The 22336-nt window shown below is 42.0% G+C and overlaps 1 protein-coding gene across 5 annotated transcripts in view; it reads right to left on the bottom strand.

Moving 5' to 3' along the window:
* Positions 1–17188: 17188 nt before the first annotated feature.
* PHF21B (PHD finger protein 21B) overlaps positions 17189–22336 on the bottom strand; it is a 103770-nt gene continuing 98622 nt past the window's right edge. For all 5 annotated transcript variants that reach the window (XM_072145318.1, XM_072145320.1, XM_072145321.1 and 2 more), the window contains 2 exons: positions 22166–22269; positions 17189–20334 (listed from right to left, as the gene is read on the bottom strand). In XM_072145318.1, the coding sequence (XP_072001419.1) occupies positions 20107–20334; positions 22166–22269 (332 nt within the window). In that variant the 3' untranslated portion in view covers positions 17189–20106. The remainder of the gene's footprint in view (positions 20335–22165; positions 22270–22336) is intronic.

The raw sequence follows: 22336 nt of genomic DNA, 5'->3' as shown, positions 1-22336 counted from the left end.
CGATAATATGGATTTATGTATGGAAAACAAGTAGCAGGACAGCAGGTGCAAATTTGAGAAGTTTTTAAAAGTTAAGAAAAAAAATTCCTGATTTTCCTGCTAAATTTAAAGGAATTTTTTTTTTTTTAAAGGGGTTTTTCCCATAAAGAAATTTTTTTCATAAGAAATAGATGTCTGATCGTGCAGGAATTTGACTGCCGGGACCATCCGTGATTAGCAGAAGGGAAAGGGGAAGACCCCTTTAAGTACTTGTTATTACATTTACTCCTAACATGGAAGGAGCATTTCATTTTTTATGTGCTATACCCCATGGATCCAGTAGGTGGCGGTAGAAACTGAAAACAAGGCTGTTACCCATGTGACATCTAGTATCGCCCGCTGCTAACGACATGATTTGCCTTACAGAGAATCTGCTGCGTACTGAAAACGAGAGCTAAATCGGACTTCTTATTTTATTTAACCCTTTCCATGATGGATTGTTTGGACTCTGCTACACCCTCCCCCATCCCATGTGTATATGTCTACTGAAAATATCTGATCTTGGGGGGCGCTGGTTGTTGGATCCCCACCAATCACCAGTGCTTACTATAGGTTATCAATATTTGTTACCTTAAAAAATCCCTTTAAGGGTTGACCTTGTTTGGGATCATCCCTTCTTTCCTAAGTCACTATATGTGACTGGGTAAGAATTTCAGATCACACGACCAATCAGATCCTAAGCAGCCAACGGTGGAGATCTCGAAATATGATGGCAGCAGAGGAGGAGTGTGCTGGTTATTGAAGGGGGCAGTGACCTGCTTGGTTATTTAGTTTGAGTCAGTGTTACGATGTAAGTTAAGACGACCTATAGAATTAGGGAGGCGATACAGGAGAAGAGTGTGTCGATTTTGTAGGAGGCAGTGACCTTTCCACTCAAAGGTCCATCTGGGCAGGACCACATGGACAGTATGAGTATGTGTCCTGATCAAAAGTATCCTGAGATCTCTGGTCTCCTGAGATGAATCAGAAGAAGGCGCTTTTGACAGCAGCAGAAGATGAGTGTTGTGACTTTGATGGAGACAGTGACCTGTGGCTATATAGTCTATTCAAAGTAGGTTTGTGGAACAGAAGAGACATCAACACTAGACCTAACCTTGGCTAAGGGCAAAAATTCTTCTCGTGTGGGATACGTTGTGATGTCTTCATCCACTGAAGGGACACAATCCAAGTTCAGTGCAGTGGAGGAGGGTGTCTGTGACTTGTCAGAAGCTTCCCTAACCGGGGCCATTTTAGGTGAGACCCAACAAGGGAAGGTTTTAAAAACCAAAGGAGAAACCTGTAACAGAACCAAGGCCACCAGGTAAGATGACTTCTTCTGTCCAAGATATGATGAAATTAACTTTTATGAATTGGTTGGGTCAATGGTCGGAAACTTTTTGTAGACCTCTTCGATTCATTTGTTGGGCTTGGCCCCATCTGCCAGAAAGTTGACATCTTTTTTTTATGGCCAAACGTTGACCAAAATCTGTCAAAATTGACATTTTTTGACCTATGAACCATCTAAAGTGTAAGGTGGTGGACCAGTAGACAATTGTTGATGAGAAAAAGATCAGGCTTGTTGAACTTCTACATGTTGAGTCTTTTTGGTTTCGGGTAGATAAGCCCTAATCATCAACCCATTCCTGTTCCCAACAGATGACGTGTTGGTCAGGAGTAGAGATGAGATGACCTGATGGTCCGGTTTAGCGTTCAGGGCCTGGACATATTGGTGGATTGGGGACACCATTGTCATGGCTAGATGTTAGGAACATCAGTTTGTCGGATTGGTTGTTAGGGAAGTCAATTTGCTGATTGGAGAGGAGCGTGTTTGACTATTTGACATCTATTGGCCGCATTCCGAATGATGCAGCCAGCTGAAGAGTAAAAATCAAAAAATCAAAAAGTTGAGGTCGTTAAATTGACCAAGTCTGGCTTAAAGGTTCCGTTACAAAGCCTTGTTTTCAAAAAGTGACTTAAAGGAATCCAAATCCTTTCAAGAACTTCCCTCGAGCACTGCCGATGGATGGAATTGAGTAAACTCTCATACATTATTCAAGGAGATTTTTTTTTTTTTACCGTGAAGATTCATGTTTGCAGCACTGTGAGGGAGAGAGGAGCCGTGTCGGTCGCCCCCCGCAGAGTCTCTGATAACAGTTTCTCTTTACAAATGATAATTGTGCAATCGCGTCTCTCCTCCTCCACCAACTCCTTCGAAAAAAAAAACCATCTTCCAGGCATCAAAAGACAATTTTCAGATCATCTCGTCGGCTATCGAGAAAGTGATTACAGTGGAAGGCTCCGCCACGACGTGTCCGCCAACACGCTCTACATTTCTACCAATGAGGCGGAATCTCGGCACCAGTTCTCCATTGACGTTGAGTCCCACGTCGTAATAGTGTTCTACCGGCCCGCTGTGAGGATTTATCTCTGGGGAGATATTGAATGGGTAATATTTTAAGTAGAAAATAATAGATGATACTTGATGAAACTTTTTGAAGGACTGTTTTGTCAAAAAAGTTATGTTGTATTATCTTACCAGCTTGTTGTAGAATCATAACCTCTATATTGGTCAAGCATATGTCCATGGGACACCGATGAGGACAACTGGACATTGTACTCGGCTATCTTCACCAAAACAGAGCAGCAATGTAGACTTCAAGATCAGGACACTGAGTCCCCAACAACAAGATATCCAAGAGGTGGTTGTTGTAGAATCATAACCTCCTACATTTGGTCAAGCATGGGACACCGATGAGGACAACTGGACATTGTACTTGGCTGCCTTCACCAAAACAGAGCAGCAATGTAGACTTCAAGATGACACCAAGTCCCCAACAACAAGATACCCAAGAGGTGGTTGTTGAGGAACCATCAAGTATCAAACCAAAAACAAGTGACCCATGTTTTTGGTTTTGTGGTTTTAGTCTAAGGCAGTGGTTCTTAACCGGGGTTCTATTGAACCCTGGGGGTTCGGTGAGTTGGTCTCAGGGGTTTGGTAGAACCTCCGCTATGGAGGTCAAGATACACACATATTTGATTTATCACTAAAGAAGGCTTCGGTAAATGTTCATATGAAACTGGTGGGTTCGGTACCTCAAATGAGGTTAAGAACCACTGGTCTAAGGCTTGGGTAGATAGGCTAAGGATTGTGTACATCTGTTCTAAAGAAACCATGGGCAAAAACCAAAAAAAGGTGATATCAACAGACTCTTAGGCACAAGGAACTTGAGGTTTAGAGATGTTTTTGGACATTATTGGCAGCAGGTTCATGGTGACCAGTCCTCTTGGGCCTACTTCACCAAAAAAACCTCTGGACTCCTTCATGGCCTTCTTTCTTGTGGGTGATTAATCTGAAGACAACTCTAGGGCCAAAACCTTTCATGGTCTATGGTAATATCAAGGAGTGTAACTTGAGGGGGTGCACAGATGACTAGGGGGCCTATATGGTGTACTTCACCTATCCTGAGAAAACAATACATAGTACTATAAATAATATATATTTGGGGCTCTGGCACATATTTTGTACTTAGGCCTGGCCCAGCTTCAAGTTACCCCACTGGTACTACCCTTGACGATAATGATATATCACATCAACGTGTCTTATACTGGAGGCTTTGTTGTGTGGTGTCTGTATCATTGGGAAGACTGGGTGGCTCAATGCTCAGTTTTTATGGTAAATAGGAGCACAACTCATCATTTCGGTTCGTAGAGGGTATCTTAAACCCCTTCTATCATGTCCATATGATTTAACAGAGGGCTTGTTCCTTCTTGCTATAGGTCACCCTTTGTAGACCATCCTCTATTGCCCCGGTCACATTCCATAATGAATTGTGATCATTGAATGGCCACTATAACCCCTTCCCTAATGTGGAATGAGGAGGGTATGCTATGGTATCATGGGATCCATGATACTAGAACGGTGTCCCTCCTGAGAAGGGTAATGGGTGCACATTCCACCAACTCTAAATCTCAACATCCTTCAACAGGTGTCAATCCACTGATTCCAGTGCAGTTGGAATTTTTTTCCTAGCCCTTACCATTCCTGAGATATCAGTTATGTTAGTTTTGCTACAATATGCAAATTACATCCTGTTTTGCCAGGGGGGCTCCGTTTGGCTCTGCCCATTTGACAGTAGGAAAGATTATCACTGATTGTTCGGGAATGGTGAGGGCTAGAGAAAAAGTTCCAACTGCATTTGAATCAGGGGAGCTACGGGTATTAAAGGAGGGCGAGAGTTAGAGCAAGCAGAAGTGGTGAAAATTCCACTTTAAGTCCAGATTTTGGGTTTTTTTCTGCATAATTTTGATCTGTAATTTGTTATGATATCCAGATGCTCGATTAGGTGCGGTGAGTGATCACTCAACATGATGCCAGCATAACCAGGGCTGACGCTTTATTAAAGGGATGTATTTATTATGTTATGAAATGCGGTTTTCATCATTTTGTTAAGTCCACGATGCATTATTAAGCATCCGCTCACTCGCGGCGCTGTGAAGTCTACGGGTTTCTGCTCACAGAACGACTGTTTCATGCCACACTTGATTTTCTCCGGGAAAACACATCAAAGACAATAGATTGGATGAGAGATGAAAGACGGAGAGAAGAAAGCGCCTCTCATTGTGTTACACGTAGGCTGCCAAAGCCATATGCATTACATGGGAGAATCACTGCTACCTAGAAGGGGACATCTCCCAAGCAATGGGTTAAAAACTTAAAGGGATCAGTCAACCGACTTGACCATGTAGTACTCTCTTGTCCCATTTGTTATCATACCTTTTATGTATGTTGTTAGTAGCAGCAGGACTGTGAAAAATTGATTCATTTTCCAGGATTGGAGCAATGGAGATGTGTCCTCACACTGCTGTGCTCTTTGCTCTCTGCGTAGGATTGCACCACAGCCCATCACCTCTGCTTTAAGTTACTGCTGTAGAGTTCAGCTAAAATTCATATCCGCAAAAGGGGCTGTGGTGTAGCTTAATTCGGAGAGCTAAGAGCACAGCAGTGTGAGGACACACCCCCAAGCACAATAATCCTAGAATATAAAGCCATATTTCAGTTTTGCTGCTATTAAACACACACACAAAGGTATGACTACCTATCTCTCCTGGCATAAAACCTGACACTGGATGCAGGGAACACAGAGCACAGCAGTGTGAGGACTCAACCCCAGCACTATAATCCTGGAATATAACTCCATGTTTCACAGTCCCGCTGCTAATAACAACACAACGGACGGGTATGATAACCTATCTCTCCTGGAATAAAACCTGACACTGGATGCAGGGAACACAGAGCACAGCAGTGTGAGGACACACCCCCAAGCACAATAATCCTAGAATCTAAATCCATATTTCACAGTCCTGCAGCTATTAAACAACAATACACAAAGATATGATTACACATCTCTTCAGGAATAAAACCTGACACTGGCTGCAGGGTACACAGAGCACAGCAGTGTGAATCTGGCTGCTACTAACAACATACACAAAGTGTGATTACACAGCTCCCCAGGACATTGGTCAAACTTGCTGATGGTTTCCATTTAATCAGTGTAGAAATTTTTTAGTAGGAAGTGGTAACAAGAACAGGTCCATGATTCTGTATCTTTTTTTAAAAAAATGTCTCAATTAAAATCTTTAGGGTATTTTTTTTGGTTTCTTTGTTATTTTCTACCAAATGGGCTGGGAAATGTTCAGTATCTTTATTCAGAGTGTTAAGAGTGTGAGGACAACCCCCAGCACTATAATCCTACAATACAAATCCATGTTTCACAGTCCCGCTGCTACTAACAACACAACGGACGGGTGTGATTACACATCTCTCCTAGCATAAAACCTGACACTGGCTGCAGCAAAGCACAGAGCACAGCAGTGTGAGGAGACACCCCCAGCACTATAATTCTGGAATTTAAATCCATGTTTCACAGTCCTGCTGCTACTTACAACACAATGGACGGGTGTGATTACAAATCCCTCCTGGGATAAAATCCGACCCTAGCTGCAGGGAACACAGATCACAGCAGTGTGTGGAGACACCCCCAACACTATAATCCTGGAATATAACTCCATGTTTCACAGTCCCGCTGCTAATAACAACAGAACGGACAGGTATGATTACCTCTCTCTCCTGGGATAAAACCTGACACTGGCTGCAGGGAACACAGAGCACAGCAGTGTGAGGACTCATCCCCCAGCACTATAATCCTGGAATATAAATCCATGTTTCACAGTCCTGCTGCTACTAACAACACAATGGACGGGTGTGATTACACATCTCTGGCTGCAGGGAACACAGAGCACAGCAGTGTGAGGAGACACCCCCAGCACTATAATCCTGGAATATAACTCCATGTTTCACAGTCCCGCTGCTACTAACAACCCAACGGACGGGTGTAATTACACATCTCTCCTGGCATAAAACCTGACACTGGCTACAGGGAACACAGAGCACAGCAGTGTGAGGACTCATCCCCCAGCACTATAATCCTGGAATATAACTCCATGTTTCACAGTTCCGCTGCTACTAACAACACAACGGACGGGGGGTGATTACACATATCTCCTGGCATAAAACCTGACACAGGCTGCAGCAAAGCACAGAGCACAGCAGTGTGAGGACTCAACCCTAGCACTATAATCCTGGAATATAAATCCATGTTTCACAGTCCTGCTGCTACTAACAACTCAACGGACAGGTGTAATTACACATCTTTCCTGGGATAAAACCTGACTTGGATCCTGGATCTGTCACATAAGGTAAAAAAATTCCGGGTATTTTTTGGTTTCTTTGGTTTGTTATCTACCATATGGGCTGGGAAACTGAAGTGAGATTGTGCCGCAGTGAGCGCCAGCTCCGGAGGCTCCCGGAACGTGTAGACATGAACCTCCATTGTTTTGCCGGCGTCCTGATGCCCAGACATCGCTCAATATTGTTTTAACTGCATCAATCAAAAACCTGCGGAGAAATGGCCCAAAAGAAGCCATTACAGCGTAATTATAGGATAGTTAACGTTAATTATCTCGCGCTAAACAAAACCTGCACAGACAGCGGGAGGCGCGTCCACACAAAGAGAGGCGGGACGTCACCCGGGAGGAAAATCCAAAATATCAACAGGAGCCTCGGATACATCGGAGCCAAGAGCGCTTCTCAAAAATGTCATTGTGTTTACTAATGTTTTTGAGAAAAATGCTTCCAATGTCGTGATGATCCTGGAGCGGCGGACAGGTTTGATCATTTAGAGGGTGTTTATACTTTTTTGTCAACTTGTTTCGAGAATAAAATTGGAATCAACTTCTGTAAATAGTACAGAAGAAATAAAATCTACAGTTTAGACCTATGTGTCTCCATGTACAACCCACAGAATCGCAATGAAAATGGCACCAGGGGGGTTCAGTAAAATCTCACAAAATTTTGCCGCCCTTATTTAGAAGGGGGTGCCGCCTGAGGCGAGTGCCTCAACCTGCATTGTGGCAGATGTACCCCTGGTGTGTGGGCTAATTTGGTTACATAAAGTAAAAGAGACGAAGGATCTCTGGGTAGCGCTACACAGAGGGGTTGATGGGAGATAAGTTTTGTGTTGCTATTAGTAGTTGCTATTCTCCCACTTGTTATAAATATGAGCTCTGAGCTTTGATTGGTTACTATAGTATAATATATACTATATAATAAGTATAAGACAGCTTAGGTGTGAGATAATATGGGGAGAGAGAGAGAGAGAGAAACAGTCAAAGACAGACAATGAGAGAGAGTCAGAGAGAGACAGTCCGAGGGAGACAGTCAATGTCAGACAAAGAGACAGAGACAGTTAGAGAGACACAGTCAAAGACAGACAGAGAGAGACAGTCAAACACAAAGAGATAGAGACAGTCCAAGACAGACAGAGAGAGGCAGTCAGAGAGAGACAGTTGAAAACGGACAGAGAGAGCATGTCAAATATAGACTGAGAGAGACAGTCAAAGACAGACAGAGACAGTCAAAAACAGAGAGAGAGCCAAAGACAGACAGTAAGAGAGAGGCAGAGAGAGACAGAGGGAGACAGTCAATGTCAGACAAAGAGACAGTTATAGAGACACAGTCAAAGACAGACAGAGAGAGACAGTCAAACACAGACACAGAGATAGAGACAGTCCAAGACAGACAGAGAGAGGCAGTCGAAAACAGAGAGAGAGAGCAAGTCAAAGACAGACAGAGGCAGTCAGAGAGAGACAGTCGAAAACAGACAGAGGGAGCAAGTCAAAGACAGACTGAGAGAGACAGACAGAGAGAGACAGTCAAAGACAGACAGAGAGAGAGATACAGTAAACATAACATGTGTTAGAATGTTTAGGGTACTTAGGATACTTATAGTACCAACTATATTTAAGGTTACACCTAGAGATACTTAAAGAAATTACAATACTTAAAGGGGTTGTCCGGTGTTAGGGCCTAACTTGCTGATCAGTGGGGGGTCTCAGTGATGGGGGTGTTAACAGAGCCCCTCTGTGCTATAGCTTCACAGACTTACACACTGTACAGTAGCACCCCCCCCCCCCTCCGACTGTGTAATATTACAGCAGGCAGAGAGAGGGGGAGACAGTGTAACAGGCTGTGAAGTTACAGCACAGAGGGGCTCAGGTAGCAGTCCCTGGGGAACTTCTGGCTCATTAGCATAATTGTAATTGTTGAGGCCATAGATAACACATATAAGAAGATACCACAGTCACGGTGCCTGGATCTGTGAGTAATGTCCCTGGTTTACCATGATTGGAGATTTCCTTTAAGTACTTGGTATAATTACAAAAGATACAATTCTTGCTCACAGGTTCTGTGTGGTATTTCAATTCAATGACTAAAGCTTATCTGCAATACCACACACAGCCTGTGCATGAGGGTGGCGCTGTTTCTTAAGAAATCAGCCTTGTCTCTTGTAATCTAATCTAAACCCCTTTCATGTCAATCATGATGAGTCTGTATAAATGTGGAATCATCAAAACGGGCTTAGCTTATAATAATAATAGTGGTTTCCATGGTGACATCCGCATCCGTGTGGGATTTTGACAATGATCTTAATGATATAGTTGCCATAAACTGATCAAATAATTTGCGGGTAGACTTTGATACTCGTTCAGGGTATGTAAGTCCATCAAGCATAATTAGGAAATCTCTAAGCGTCGCATTGCGTGACAACACGTGACGTTCATCTACGAGATGATCTCTTAATTACATCGCCGACGATCAGTCAAGACTCCGACACCAGAGATAAGGAATATTATCCGAATGTATCATACTTGACTTATCTCTATGAATATTGGGGAAACGGGAATCCCGGAATCTCAGAATGTAGGATTGTCTTCCATTGTTACTGAGGTATCCCAAGGCCAAAGCCTCCTGGGAGGTCCATGGCCACCCAAACCACCATCAAATTTTATACTGAGAAGGACCTTCACCCACAAAATCCTCATACATCTGTTCCTGCTCTCAATACACAAGAGACATTTCAGGACCTTTGAAGGTCCTCCAAAGGTCCTGAAAGCAGGTAGAATGGACACATCCTCCACTCGCCAAGAATGGTAATTCTAGTACCAGATGTAGGAAGTGACTCCAGACTTGTAGGGGCTATAATATTCCTACAGCCCCCCTGGTCCTAGATACTTATTATAGTTCTCTTCACTCCGAGAAGCCACCGGGTGCCGGGATATGGTCCATGCCGGTGGTGCCATGGAATGTAGGGATCTTCAGGAATGAGGTCAAGCAGATACCTACAGAGTCTTCGTTGGAATCTGGATTAGATTAGGTGGTCCGGCCTACATTCTATATTAGGGTAATCTGGGGTCAGTATTTACTTAGCAGGTCTTATCTGGAGTCTACGTTAGGTTAGAGGTGAAAGGGTGACCATCAAATAAGTCTTTTAAAGAGAACCTGTCACAAGGGAACCCCCTACAAACCACAGAAAGTACCTTTTAGATGTCTTCATACACCTCTATCCATGGTATTAGAGCCACTATAATTTAAAAAAAAGACTCTTTGGAGGTCGAGTCATGAAGGTGGGGAGCTGCTGTTTACAGTCAAGCTGCCCCACCCCCTCAATGACACTGCTAACCTCGCTGAAGAGAATTCCTCGGGGAGTCATGAGGAGTAGGTTGATTTCTCTTCCTATAGCCATCGTCTTCTTCCTGAGGGAGTGGTTAATGATGTAGCAAAGCCGAGTCACACAAAGCCACTGTCTCCACCTACATCTAACCCTATCCTCAGGAATTCTCTTCAGCCTCACAGATTTGCATATAAGAATTTTTGAACATTTTTTAACATTTCAGCCACAAAAAAGGAACCATTTAGGGAAAGGGTCGATGCTTTTTAATCATAGATTTTAAGTAAGTATTTATTTTGGGTGGTTTTTGGAGTAGCCAAATCGGTGACACAGTAGGTCCTCAACCAGCTGCCTATTAGAAGCTCCATTTTCCATGTCTCCATTATGGCTCGTTGGAAAAGCTGCCATGATGGACACTAAGCAGGATGAGAAAACAGAACCTTATAAGAAACAGAACCTTAGGCTCCACTGAAGAATACTATACTAGGACCATAGGAGGACTTCTACTAAGGTGGACGCCATTGACCATGGACAACTAGAGTTTGAAACTCCCCGGCCTCCAACCAAGGTCCTGACTAGGTTCCAAAAACCCAGCAATGATATGTAGACTGGATGAAGCTCTTAGGATATTGATATGGTGGTGGTGTTTGTACCCTATAGGCACCCATTATATAGGTGGGAGGGGCATCCTGTGCCAACTGGGTGTATGGGGTACATCAACCATCGATATAAAATCCAGGACATAGATATAAGAAGGTCGAGTCCTCAATGTCTGTAGCATAACATATGGTGCCATGTAGGCCATGAACGTCCCCACAGCAGTGATATAGCCCGGGACCTGCAGCAGATGGGACCTCTGTAACAATTGCCTGCAGGACAAGACGTCTGGAATCTATGGGTCAGCAAGAGAAACATTAACATTCTGAACAAAGAGACAAAATTATGGTTCCTCTCAGAGTCCAAGTTCCATTTTGACCCCACTAACATGCACTGTAATCGCACACAGGATGAGGTCCTATATCATAGAAAGGCCTCCAAATCACTTGAGCTTCTCCAAATTTTAATCATATCCAGCCCAAAAACTTTTGTCCATGCGTGTGTAGTTTCTGGGGTATGGGGGTACAATTTACAGTGATCTAATTACCCCCCAAAAGATCGCCCATCAATGGGTAGGATTTTTACAGTTTTCTGGCAAACAAGCCCTGAAATAGTCACAATTCCCGGCACACGGTCAGGAATTGTAACTATTTCTCACCTTAAAGGAAATCTACCACCAGGATGAAGGATTGTAAACCAAGCACACTGACATACTGGTTTGTTCCCCCTCTGCCAGGATCTGCTTATTTAAGCTTACTATGTCCTTGTTTTTAAGAAAAAAGGCTTTAATAATTATGTAAATGAGTCTGAGGGGCTCCAGGCTTCATAAACACTTAAGGAGCATGTTTTTAAGAATGTTCTTTAGTTAAAACTAAGGTTTAAGAAGCGAAAAGAAGAGCAGATCCCCTCAGAGGGGGCACACACCAGTATGTAAGTGTGCTTGGTTTACAATCCTTCATCCTGGTGGTAGATGTCCTTTAAGTCACTTCTATGGCAAGTGGAGGGGCATGTAGGGGACCGTGCCTGGTGGTGGAGTAGCTGTAGCCTACACCAGGAACTGGCATAGAACTGCACACTGGTTACCGGATATATCAGGAGGCCGGAGCCCCTAAATATAACTGGCACAGTGGCCCTGGCTTTGGTTGACCCTAAATTACAACTTATCACACCCACAAGATATGCAATGAGCGTCCAATGACTGGGAGCTTCACCGCTAAGACCCCTTCTAACCACCAATGAAAATAGGTAAGTTGAGTACAGTGCTCAGCTATCTTCATCAGTCTCATAGTTCATGAATGGAAAGGCAAAATGTCTGGTAGTTTGGGGACCACCATCATGATTGACAGGGTCATAGCAGTAGTTAGGGCGGAGTCACGGGGAGGATTCCGACATGTCGTCACAACATATGGAACAGGCTTATCCCACTGTATGCTTTTACAAGGGGATACGTCGCCCAGTGACCCTCACCCCTGAAATCGGGGGAAGGAGTGAACATCGGCATGAGCTGGTGATTAGCTGCAGCCAATGTACGGGGTGTTTCCCCAGTGATGTCATTGTCCTAATATGGACATTGACCCCACTGGTGTCCTCTATCCTGCTGAGCGACGTATCCACTTACTGATCCTTGAGGAGGGATGAAATACGTTGCATCCGCTCCCCATAGGCTATTATTGTCTCCGCTCAAAAGGAGGGAGCAGGATGGAAAGACGTAACGCAACGCAAAGACGCAACGTATACTGGTCAGCCGCCGTCTGCCAGTATATGCCAATGGGTATACGTCGGAGCTTCTGTAATCACTCAAAAAAAAAAAAAAAACTAAAAACATTAGAAAAAAATTTGAAAAAAAACCCCTAAAAACATTGGAAAAAAAAACTGTCGTAAAACAAATCAAAATATAAAGTGTAAAAAAAATTTTTTTAAAAATTGCCCAGTCAGCCTGGAATAGGGGGGCTCATCCCGTGCCCGGCGCCGCCCTTTCATCTGCCAACACAAGGCGTAATTATTCGACGGACAGAAGGACAAGTCTGGAAATGGAATGATAAACAGGGCAGAAAATTGGCCCTTTTGAAATTCAATTTCCAGAGCGAATCCCAATGAGGTGAATTTTTTTTTTCCCATTTTTTTATTTTTTTTATTTTAAGATTAAGCATCCGGGAATTAATTTTTTTAATAAAACCTCCTCCCAAAACAATGATAAAAAGTTCAAAACAATAAAAACCATATCTACAAAAACTTGCTCCCAGACGGCGGCCGCTTCCTGTGACCCCTCCAGAGCATAGTAAAAAAAAAAACTGAAAATATTTTCCGAGATTAAAGCCGGGCGTAAGTCTACATCTTCTCGAATCCCCATTAATTATGGAGACCCCCCGCCGGGCGCTGTAATTGGCTGCTGTCTGTTAGCCGAGTGCCGAGTTTCTTTTTGAGGTTAAGATTATAAATGTTTTTGATTTTCATTAAAGACGGTTTTATCGAGATTGTTTTAATGAATACATCGACGTCGCGGAGGACCGGGCAGCTACGCGCTACTGCTGACTTTTTTATTTTACCTTTTTTTTAAAAATTCTTTGGTCTCTGTTGGTCGAGCAAAAAACAAAGTGAGGAAGAGGCTGTTTTGTTTTCGGTGATAAAGCGAGTGCAACCCCCCCCCCCCCTTGCCGAAAGGGAAGTAAACTTGTGCCGATTGTGGCTTCATTCTATTGTTACCATTTTTTTTACAATTTTTGATGTTTTAGTTCTTTTATATATTGTTATGCCTTTACATCATTAAAGGGAACCTAACACCAGATTTTAACCCTGCTAAACTACTACCCCCTCATGTCTGGGATTAAATGTCCTTTCTAGAATTTCCTCTTTTAGTTGAAATCTCCCCCGTTTACCTATAGAAAAAATCTCCCCCCAAAGTCAGACAAATATGACTCTTCTCACCTCAGTTACCTGTTTCAGACAACCATGGTGTCATGGATGCTCCTGCAAACCACGTCTTGGGTCGCGGGCTCAGTGATCCTCAGTGTGCCCCAGTGCCTGTCCACTCTGTCTGGTCTCTCCTCATTCCTGATTCCCACCTGGCTGCCGTGCGCGCATGTTCCTGTCTCCTAGGGCGCGCACGGGCTGGCTTCAGAAGATTTAAATCGCCAGCGCACCGCTAATTGGTGTTGGCCCTTTTCAGGAAATAGATAAAGCCCGGCATCTCCCAGCATTCCCTTCATGCTATATGCCATCGAGAAAGCTTTGTCCTGTGCCTAGTGCTTGCGATTGGATTCCCCGTTGAGACCCTGGTCCGCTGCCTGCTCTGACCTCCTGCTCCGTCCCAGACCCTGAACCAGGTGCCACTTAGACTCCAGTCCCAAGTGTCGGCTTGTGTCATCGTCCTCGGTGGTCCAGGGGGTTCACTTCCCCAGAAGCTTGACACATGGTCAGTCCATGATTGCAGTGGTCCTGTTTCATGGACTTTCATGCACTATTCTAGGGAAGGGACTACTTGCATAATATATAACTATCAAGTTCGGATTCCCATCCTCAGTCTGTGGTCAGATTGTGAAACTGGATACTGTACAGTACATGTTTCGCAGATCAACCACAGTCGTCTGAAAGAGCCCGTAGATAGTGGACATCACATGGACCATACCATTATACAAGACTTATCATAGTGTTCCACAACCAGGCTTCTGCCGAACCGGAGCCTTGGCAATGAAGTCCTTGACCAGAGTTAGGAGCCTACCCAAGTAGCTCCACTTACCCTAAATCAAGTAGGGTCATTTTAGATTTTATAAAGTTCTCAAGATGGTAAATGAATTCTCTTAAGATATAGAGACTGAGAACTTGTTCCGGAGACATCACCAAGGCCTATGTTGTTACTTGAAGCTACTGAACCTCAAAACAAAATCTATGACATACCATAGCCACCCAATATATATCTATTCACCTACCATGTAGGTATATTGATGACTTCTTTTGTGGCAGAAAGGTCTAGTGTCTCATAAAGTGAGAGTCAGATTTACCAATCAAGTCAAGTACCATCAAGTAGAAGAAGACCTTTCCAGTCTTAAAGAGCATCTTCAAACTCATCACCAAGGGTTTATCTTTGGCCAACATCAACACTATCCACCATGACCATCCGGAACATCGAAGAATAATAATATATCTAAGCCCTGAGATCTGCAAAGATGGAGGAGATCTGTTGCATTTCCATGCTTGTTGATGCCTTTACCTATACCAAGGATCTGTAGCACATTTTTCGAGTGTCCCTTTCCTAGAAATGGCCAAGGCTATGCAGATAGAACCACGTTTGGACCAGTAGGCAGAAAGCTCTAGTGTCTCCTCAAGTCACAGTCAGATTTACCAACCAAATCAAGTACCATCAAGTAGAAGAGGACCTTTCCAACCTTAAAGAGCATCTTCAAACTCATCACCAAGGGTTTATCTTTGGCCACCATCAACATTACCCACCATGACCATCCGGAACATCGAAGATTAATAATATATCTAAACCCTGAGATCTGCAAAGATGGAGGAGATCTGTTGTATTTCCATGCTTGTTGATGCCTTTATTTATACCATGGATCTGCAGCACATTTCTCAAGAGTCCCATTCCTAGAAATGGCCCGGGCTACGCAGATAGAACCACTTTTGGACCCTTAGGCAGAAAGGTCTAGTGTCTCCTCAAGTCACAGTCAGATTTACCAACCACATCAAGTACCATTGAGTAGAAGAAGACCTCTACTACCTTAAAGAGCATCTTCTAACTCATCACCAAGGGTTTATCTTTGGCCAACATCAACACTATCCACCATGACCATCCAGAACATCGAAGATTAATAATATATCTAAGCCCTGAGATCGGCAAAGATGGTGGAGAACTGTTGTATTTCCATGCTTGTTTATGCCTTTATCTATACCAAGGATCTGTAGCACATTTCTCGAGAGTCCTTTTCCTAGAAATGGCTCTGGCTATGCAGATAGAACCACTTTTGGACCCGTAGGCAGAAAGCTCTAGTGTCTCCTCAAGTCACAGTCAGATTTACCAACCAAATCAAGTACCATTAAGTAGAAGAAGACCTCTACTACCTTAAAGAGCATCTTCTAACTCATCACCAAGGGTTTATCTTTGGCGAACATCAACACAACCCCCCCCGTGACCATCCGGAACATGGAAGATTAATAATATATCTAAGCCTTGAGATCTGCAAAGATGGAGGAGATCTGTTATATTTCCATGCTTGTTGATGCCTTTATTTATACCAAGGATCTGTAGCCCATTTCTTGAGTGTCCCTTTCCCAGAAATGGCCCTGGCTATGCAGATAGAACCCCATTTGGACCCTTGCGCAGAAAGGTCTAGTGTCTCCTCAAGTCACATTCAGATTTACCAACCAAATCAAGTACCATCAAGTAGAAGAAGACCTCTACTACCTTAAAGAGCATCTTCTAACTCATCACCAAGGGCTTATCTTTGGCCAACATCAACATTACCCACCATGACCATCCAGAACATCGAAGATTAATAATATATCTAAGCCTTGAGATCGGCAAAGATGGAGGAGATCTTTTGAATTTTCATGCTTGTTGATGCCTTTACCCATACCAAGGATCTGTAGCACATTTCTTGAGTGTCCCTTTCCCAGAAATGGCTCTGGCTATGCAGATAGAACCACTTTTGGACCCGTAGGCAGAAAGGTCTAGTGTCTCCTCAAGTCACAGTCAGATTTACCAACCAAATCAAGTACCATCAAGTAGACGAGGACCTTTAGAAACTTAAAGAGCATCTTCTAACTCATCACCAAGGGCTTATCTTTGGCCAACATCAACATTACCCACCATGACCATCCAGAACATGGAAGATTAATAATCTATCTAAGCCCTGAGATCGGCAAAGATGGAGGAGATCTTTTGAATTTTCATGCTTGTTGATGCCTTTACCCATACCAAGGATCTGCAGCACATTTCTTGAGTGTCCCTTTCCCAGAAATGGCTCTGGCTATGCAGATAGAACCACGTTTGGACCAGTAGGCAGAAAGGTCTAGTGTCTCCTCAAGTCACAGTCAGATTTACCAACCAAATCAAGTGCCATTAAGTAGAAGAAGACCTCTACTACCTTAAAGAGCATCTTCTAACTCATCACCAAGGGTTTATCTTTGGCCACCATCAACATTACCCACCATAACCATCCGGAACATCGAAGATTAATAATATATCTAAACCCTGAGATCAGCAAAGATGGAGGAGATCTGTTGATGACTTTACCTATACCAAGGATCTGTAGCACATTCTCGAGAGTCCTTTTGGAGGAAACCATCTGTAATCAGTGTTCAGATCCCCAACAGCTTCCCCGCAGGCTAAATAAAGCATTACACAAGTCTTCTATGGAAGTACAGATTTGTAGGCACTCCATGTCTGTCATTTGGTTTCTTTGTATGTTCATCACAGAGGTCACATGAATTTTTGATCACGCCCCCGCATTTTTGGTCAAGCCCACTCTCGATGACATCAAATTATTCATACACAAACACCATTAAATTGTCAATCAAGTTTTAATGCATCATAGAGAAGTAAAACTACATTGGAATATTTAGGACAAACACTTTTTTTTTCTATGCACACTAAATGGACTGTCCCTTTAAATTAAACCAAAATAAATAATACTACTTTTTTTTTCGTAACAGTCCGATACATGTCTTCGTACACCCGCTCAACGTTTTTAATTTTTCATTATTTTCTTTTCTATCTGCGCGTCGTAAAATTTATTCCCCAATAAAATAACTTAAAAAACCCTTTTTCAACCTAAAAAACTACATTGCAAGCTGTATCTGAATGCGGAAATTGGCGTAAAATTACCAACTGTGTTTTTTATTATTATTATTATTATTTTTTTAAGTCAAGTTTTGTTTTTATTTGTTCATCAGTAAAAGAATATAAAATCTTGGTCAACCCGCGGTTAATTGTATTAAAATAGATTTGTATAGTACTGCACAGTTTCTCCCGGAGTTGTGTGAGAATGGTGGCAGGGACAATTTTTTGACCATCAACCCCTAATTTTTTTTATTTATTTATTTTTTTTTGCAAGACATTCACATGATATGATATGCAGATGTACAGCGGAGCTGCCTGTGTTTTATGTTTTTTTTTTTTTTTAATTTTATTATTATTCTCTCAATATGAGATTCGTGTGATATGATAGAAGCAGCCTAAAATATTCATGTATCTCAAAGTCCGGTATAAAAAAAAAAAAAAAAAAATTTGACACGTCGGAATGAGTAATATAAATTCTGAGTACAAAGGTTTACACCACTTTAGGATGACATTGTATAAAAAAATAAAACATTAAATAAAATTTATAATAAAAAAAAAAAATTAACACTGATATGTAACGGCCAACTTTTTCAGGTAAGGCAAAAAAAAATAAAAAAATAAAAATAAATTGTAAAATTATAATAAAAAACGATTTTTTTTTTTAAAGGTGCCAACGCATTTTGATTTTTTTTCCTTAAAGGGAGTGAACCAGCTACCAAAACACTCCACAAGTAAAACCAGCATTGTATAGGGCACTTTATACACTCTACAGACATAGCTTTATTGTTTCCTAAATATTTGTCATTTTCGATAAAAATGCACTTTTGTTTTTATGTAAATTAGCTTCTTGGTGCTCTGGAGGCGGAGCTCAGGCCAGTGGTCTTTCTGATTTCTTCTTTCTGTGCTGTCCATTCTTCTCCTTTACACAGTAAGTGACATCTCAAATAGAAATAAGGCGTTTATAAAAGAAAACGAGAGCACCAGCAGTTATGGCTCCGCCCTCATAGCCCCCGAGAAACGAATTTGCATAGAAATTAAAAGCGAATTTCCCCAAAAACGACAGATTGCTGAGACACAAGAAAGGTATGTCTGGAAAGCTTATAAAGTGCCCTATACAATGATGATTTTGTTTGTGGGGTCATTTGGGAGCTAAAAAACCCCCCTTTAATAAATGTAAAAAAAAAAAAAAAATACACATAAGGAAATACACATAGAAATCTATGTTTAAGGTGAACCATTGCGTATTTTTCATCCCCGTGGAGTCCACAGAATTATGAGACCTATTAAGACGCTAGGCTAAGCTGGCTCCTCCCCTTTCAGAAAGACTATCTAGTGAAATAAATAGATGAATTAATTGTAACATTTATTTTTAGAAGCTGAGTTTTTTAAAAATAATGTCTCCCCCCTGTACCCCATATCCACATCTATATTCTAATTTTAAAAAAAATTCATAAAAAAAATCATAATTCAAAAACAGCATGATATTATCAGATATGAAAAACTCCACTTGAGGCAGTTTTTTTTTTTCCTGTACCATATAGCAGATACTTCTGCAAGCATAAAATTAAAAAAAAAAAACGCATATTGTTCCTTTCACATTACAATATTTTACAATAAAAATGCCGTACAAAAAAGGTAAAGTTTTTTGGCATATTGTCTGTACTGGCGAAATAAAATAAAATTAAAAAATTAAAAAAAATATTCGTAAAAAAATGTTCTTTTTTTTTTTCTTCATATACCAAAGTGTAAATAAATGAACCGACCAAAGTTACCCAACTTTGTCATCTTTAAATCTTTAAAAAAAAAAAAAAAAATTTCAATGAGAAAATACATCGATAGCAAAATAAGCTTCAAAGAACCTGCAAAATAAACGGAGGAGTCGTACAGTCGTACCTGGATAACGCGTATTCACAAGCAGTGGCGTGAAAATACTTCAATGTCCCACTAGAAATTAGTTTATTCAACATTTTTTTGTTTTTTCAACTGTAGTAATACTGGGTGGAAAAAAAAATATTTAAAAAAAAATTAAAAAAAAAAACAAATTCAGCAAAAAATTCAGCATTTGTTTGAAGGCTCTGAGTTTTTTTTGTTTTTTTTTTTACTTACATAACCCTTTTCAATAGCCCCGTTGAGAAATAAAACCTGAATACATGTGGCAGATTTTGATTGGGCTTTAAAATAGTCCAAAAATAACAGCAACGAAAAAATTTTCATACATTTTTTTTTCCTCTCCGCATCTCTCTCTCTCACAAAATAACGATATTTCCTTCCTGTCGACGAATGAACGAATGAACAGGAACCCATCCACACGTCTTTATGGTACTTGCTTCGTTTTGGCCCTTTCGCAAAGTTTTTTTTTTTTTTTTTATAAATTTTTGAATTTTGTTTTTTTTCCCCCTCGTAAAATTTTTTTTTTTTAAGGCCAACGTAAAAATGGAGTGAAAAAAAAACCTCATAAGCACTGAAGGTGTCGGCGGTTGACGCAGGTCGCTATTGCCGCCATATTTGTTGTTTGTTTTTTTTGTTTTTTTTTTCCTCCTCATCCGTCGGGGAAAAAAAAATAAACACAAAAACAGATTGTTCTTTCCGTTCTCCTTCTTGGCAAAAATTTGCTTAAAGTTATTGTTCCATCTGCCGGTGTCAGTTGTTACTCTGGGACTGCTGCAGGCCGCCTTTGTGAATGGTAGGGGGGGCAGATGATGGTTTGATCCAAGGGACGGTTAGCAATGAAGCGGTGGCGGTGGTCGTCATGGTAACCTGAAGCATCTGTTCACTCTGGATCAGTCTAATAAGAGTTTTGAGACGTTCCAAAGACGACTGGGTTCCTCTCTGCTGGGCCAGCAAGCTATTCTTCCGCTCTACGCATTTCTGTCACATAGGGAAAGAATAAAATATGATGTTATATGAATGGACTACACACAACCCCCGGGGGAAAAAAAATCACCGATAGGCATCGATCAGTCCGATCTTATAGCAGGAGAACCACTAGAACCTCTATTTTTTTCAACAGTAAATTTTTTATCGATCGATTAATCGACTGATCTCTCGATCTATTTGAAATCATCTTTCTATGTTTTTTTTTGTAGTATTATAACTTTTTTATTATTTTATTTCATGCTACATAATTACCGTATATACTTAAGTACAAGCCGACCCGAGTATAAGCCGAGGCCCCAAATTTTACCATCAAAAACTGGGAAAACCTATTGACTTGAGTATAAGCAGAGGGTGGGAAATGCATTGGTCACAGCCTCCCCAGTATATAGCCTGCCAGCCCCCTGTAGTATATAGCTAGCCCCTACTAGTATAAAGCCTACCAGCCCCTGTAGTATATAGCCTGCCAGCCCCCTGTTGTATATAGCCTGCCAGCCCCCAGTAGTATATAGCCTGCCAGCCCCCCGTTGTATATAGCCTGCCAGCCCCCAGTAGTATATAGCCTGCCTTCAGTAGTATATAGCCAGCCAGCCCCCTTAAGTATAAAGCCAGCCACCCCCATGTAGTATATAGCCAGCCCTCAGTAGTATATAGCCAGCCCCCTTAAGTATATAGACAGCCAGCCCCCTTTACTCTACAGCCAGCCCCCTTTAGTATATAACTTACATACTCACTTTCTGGCGCCCCCGATGCTCGTTGCGGATCCTCTTCTGTCTTCATTCCACTGTAACAGCCGGCGCATACTATGACGTCACCAGCGGCCGCATCATAGTGTGCGCCGGCCGACAGATCGCATGGCCGCTTCTCTGCCGGCTGTTACAGTGGAAAGAAGACAGAAGAGGATCCGGGACGAGCATCGAGATGCCATGACAAGCATCTGGGACGCCAGAAGGTGAGTATGTAAGTCCTTTTTTTTACTTGACTCGTGTATAAGCCGAGGTGAGATTTTTCTGCACATTTTTTTTGCTTATACACGACTGTATATGGTATAATGCTAAAAAATAAAACTAGAAATGATAAAAACGTAAAATACTTGTATTTTTTTCCACTATAAAAATAACAATAAGAAAAAGTATAATAAAACTAGAAAGAATAAAAATGAAAAATCCTTAGATTTTTTTCCACTATATAATGACATTTTAAAAAATGACACCCCTTAGCTACTAGCCATGACTGTGATTGGCCAAAGGGACGTAGCCATGGCTAGTTGCTAGTTTGCCAGATTGGCTGTTTGGCCACCAATCCTGGCAGTCTGTCTGGGTCGGGCAGGGCACACCTGAAATCCCTAACCCGAATGGAAACATTGGGCAGCTCATCTCTAATTAGTAGCAAATAGATGTAGTAGAATACCCCTAACCCCTAGTATTATAAGGAGGTGGCTGCGCAGGTGCAGCTCTTCCATCTGGGTCCAAAAAAAATTATTTTCAGCTCTCCCATAGATGCTTGACCAGGCCTAGGACAAGGATTTCACAGGATATGTCATAAATACCTCATAGATACCAATCCCACTTTTGGGCTACCCTGACCATCCTCCTACAAGGAGGTCTAATGAAGTATAGCACGCATGCGCGGTGTCATCTCCATTCTGCATGGATGAGGGATGGGGGTCCTGATAGAGGTGCGTCTTATCTGTTTCATCCCCGATTCTATGAAATGACCAAGTGGAGAGGTGGCCATGCATACGTAGGACTCTCCGTTAGTTTTCCCGAACCATATTATTAGTGTCCATGACCCCCAACATGGAATATTTCCAGTGAACTCTGACCTTTATAGCATTGCTCAGGAGCCTTTCTTGGTCTTCAAGCTGTCTCTGTTCATTCTTTAGTTCATTGCCCTTCTTCAACAGTTTCCTCTTCTCTTCTTCTTTTACTATGAGTCAAGAAATAAGAGTCAAGAGTTGTGGATCAAGTCAACATCCGAACAGCAGAACTCCCAG

Source organism: Engystomops pustulosus, chromosome 4 (genome assembly GCF_040894005.1).
Source record: "Engystomops pustulosus chromosome 4, aEngPut4.maternal, whole genome shotgun sequence".
In the NCBI taxonomy this organism is placed as follows: Eukaryota; Metazoa; Chordata; class Amphibia; order Anura; family Leptodactylidae; genus Engystomops; species Engystomops pustulosus.
The sequence above is the reverse complement of the archived record's forward strand: the minus strand, read 5'-3'. Positions and strand labels throughout refer to the sequence as shown.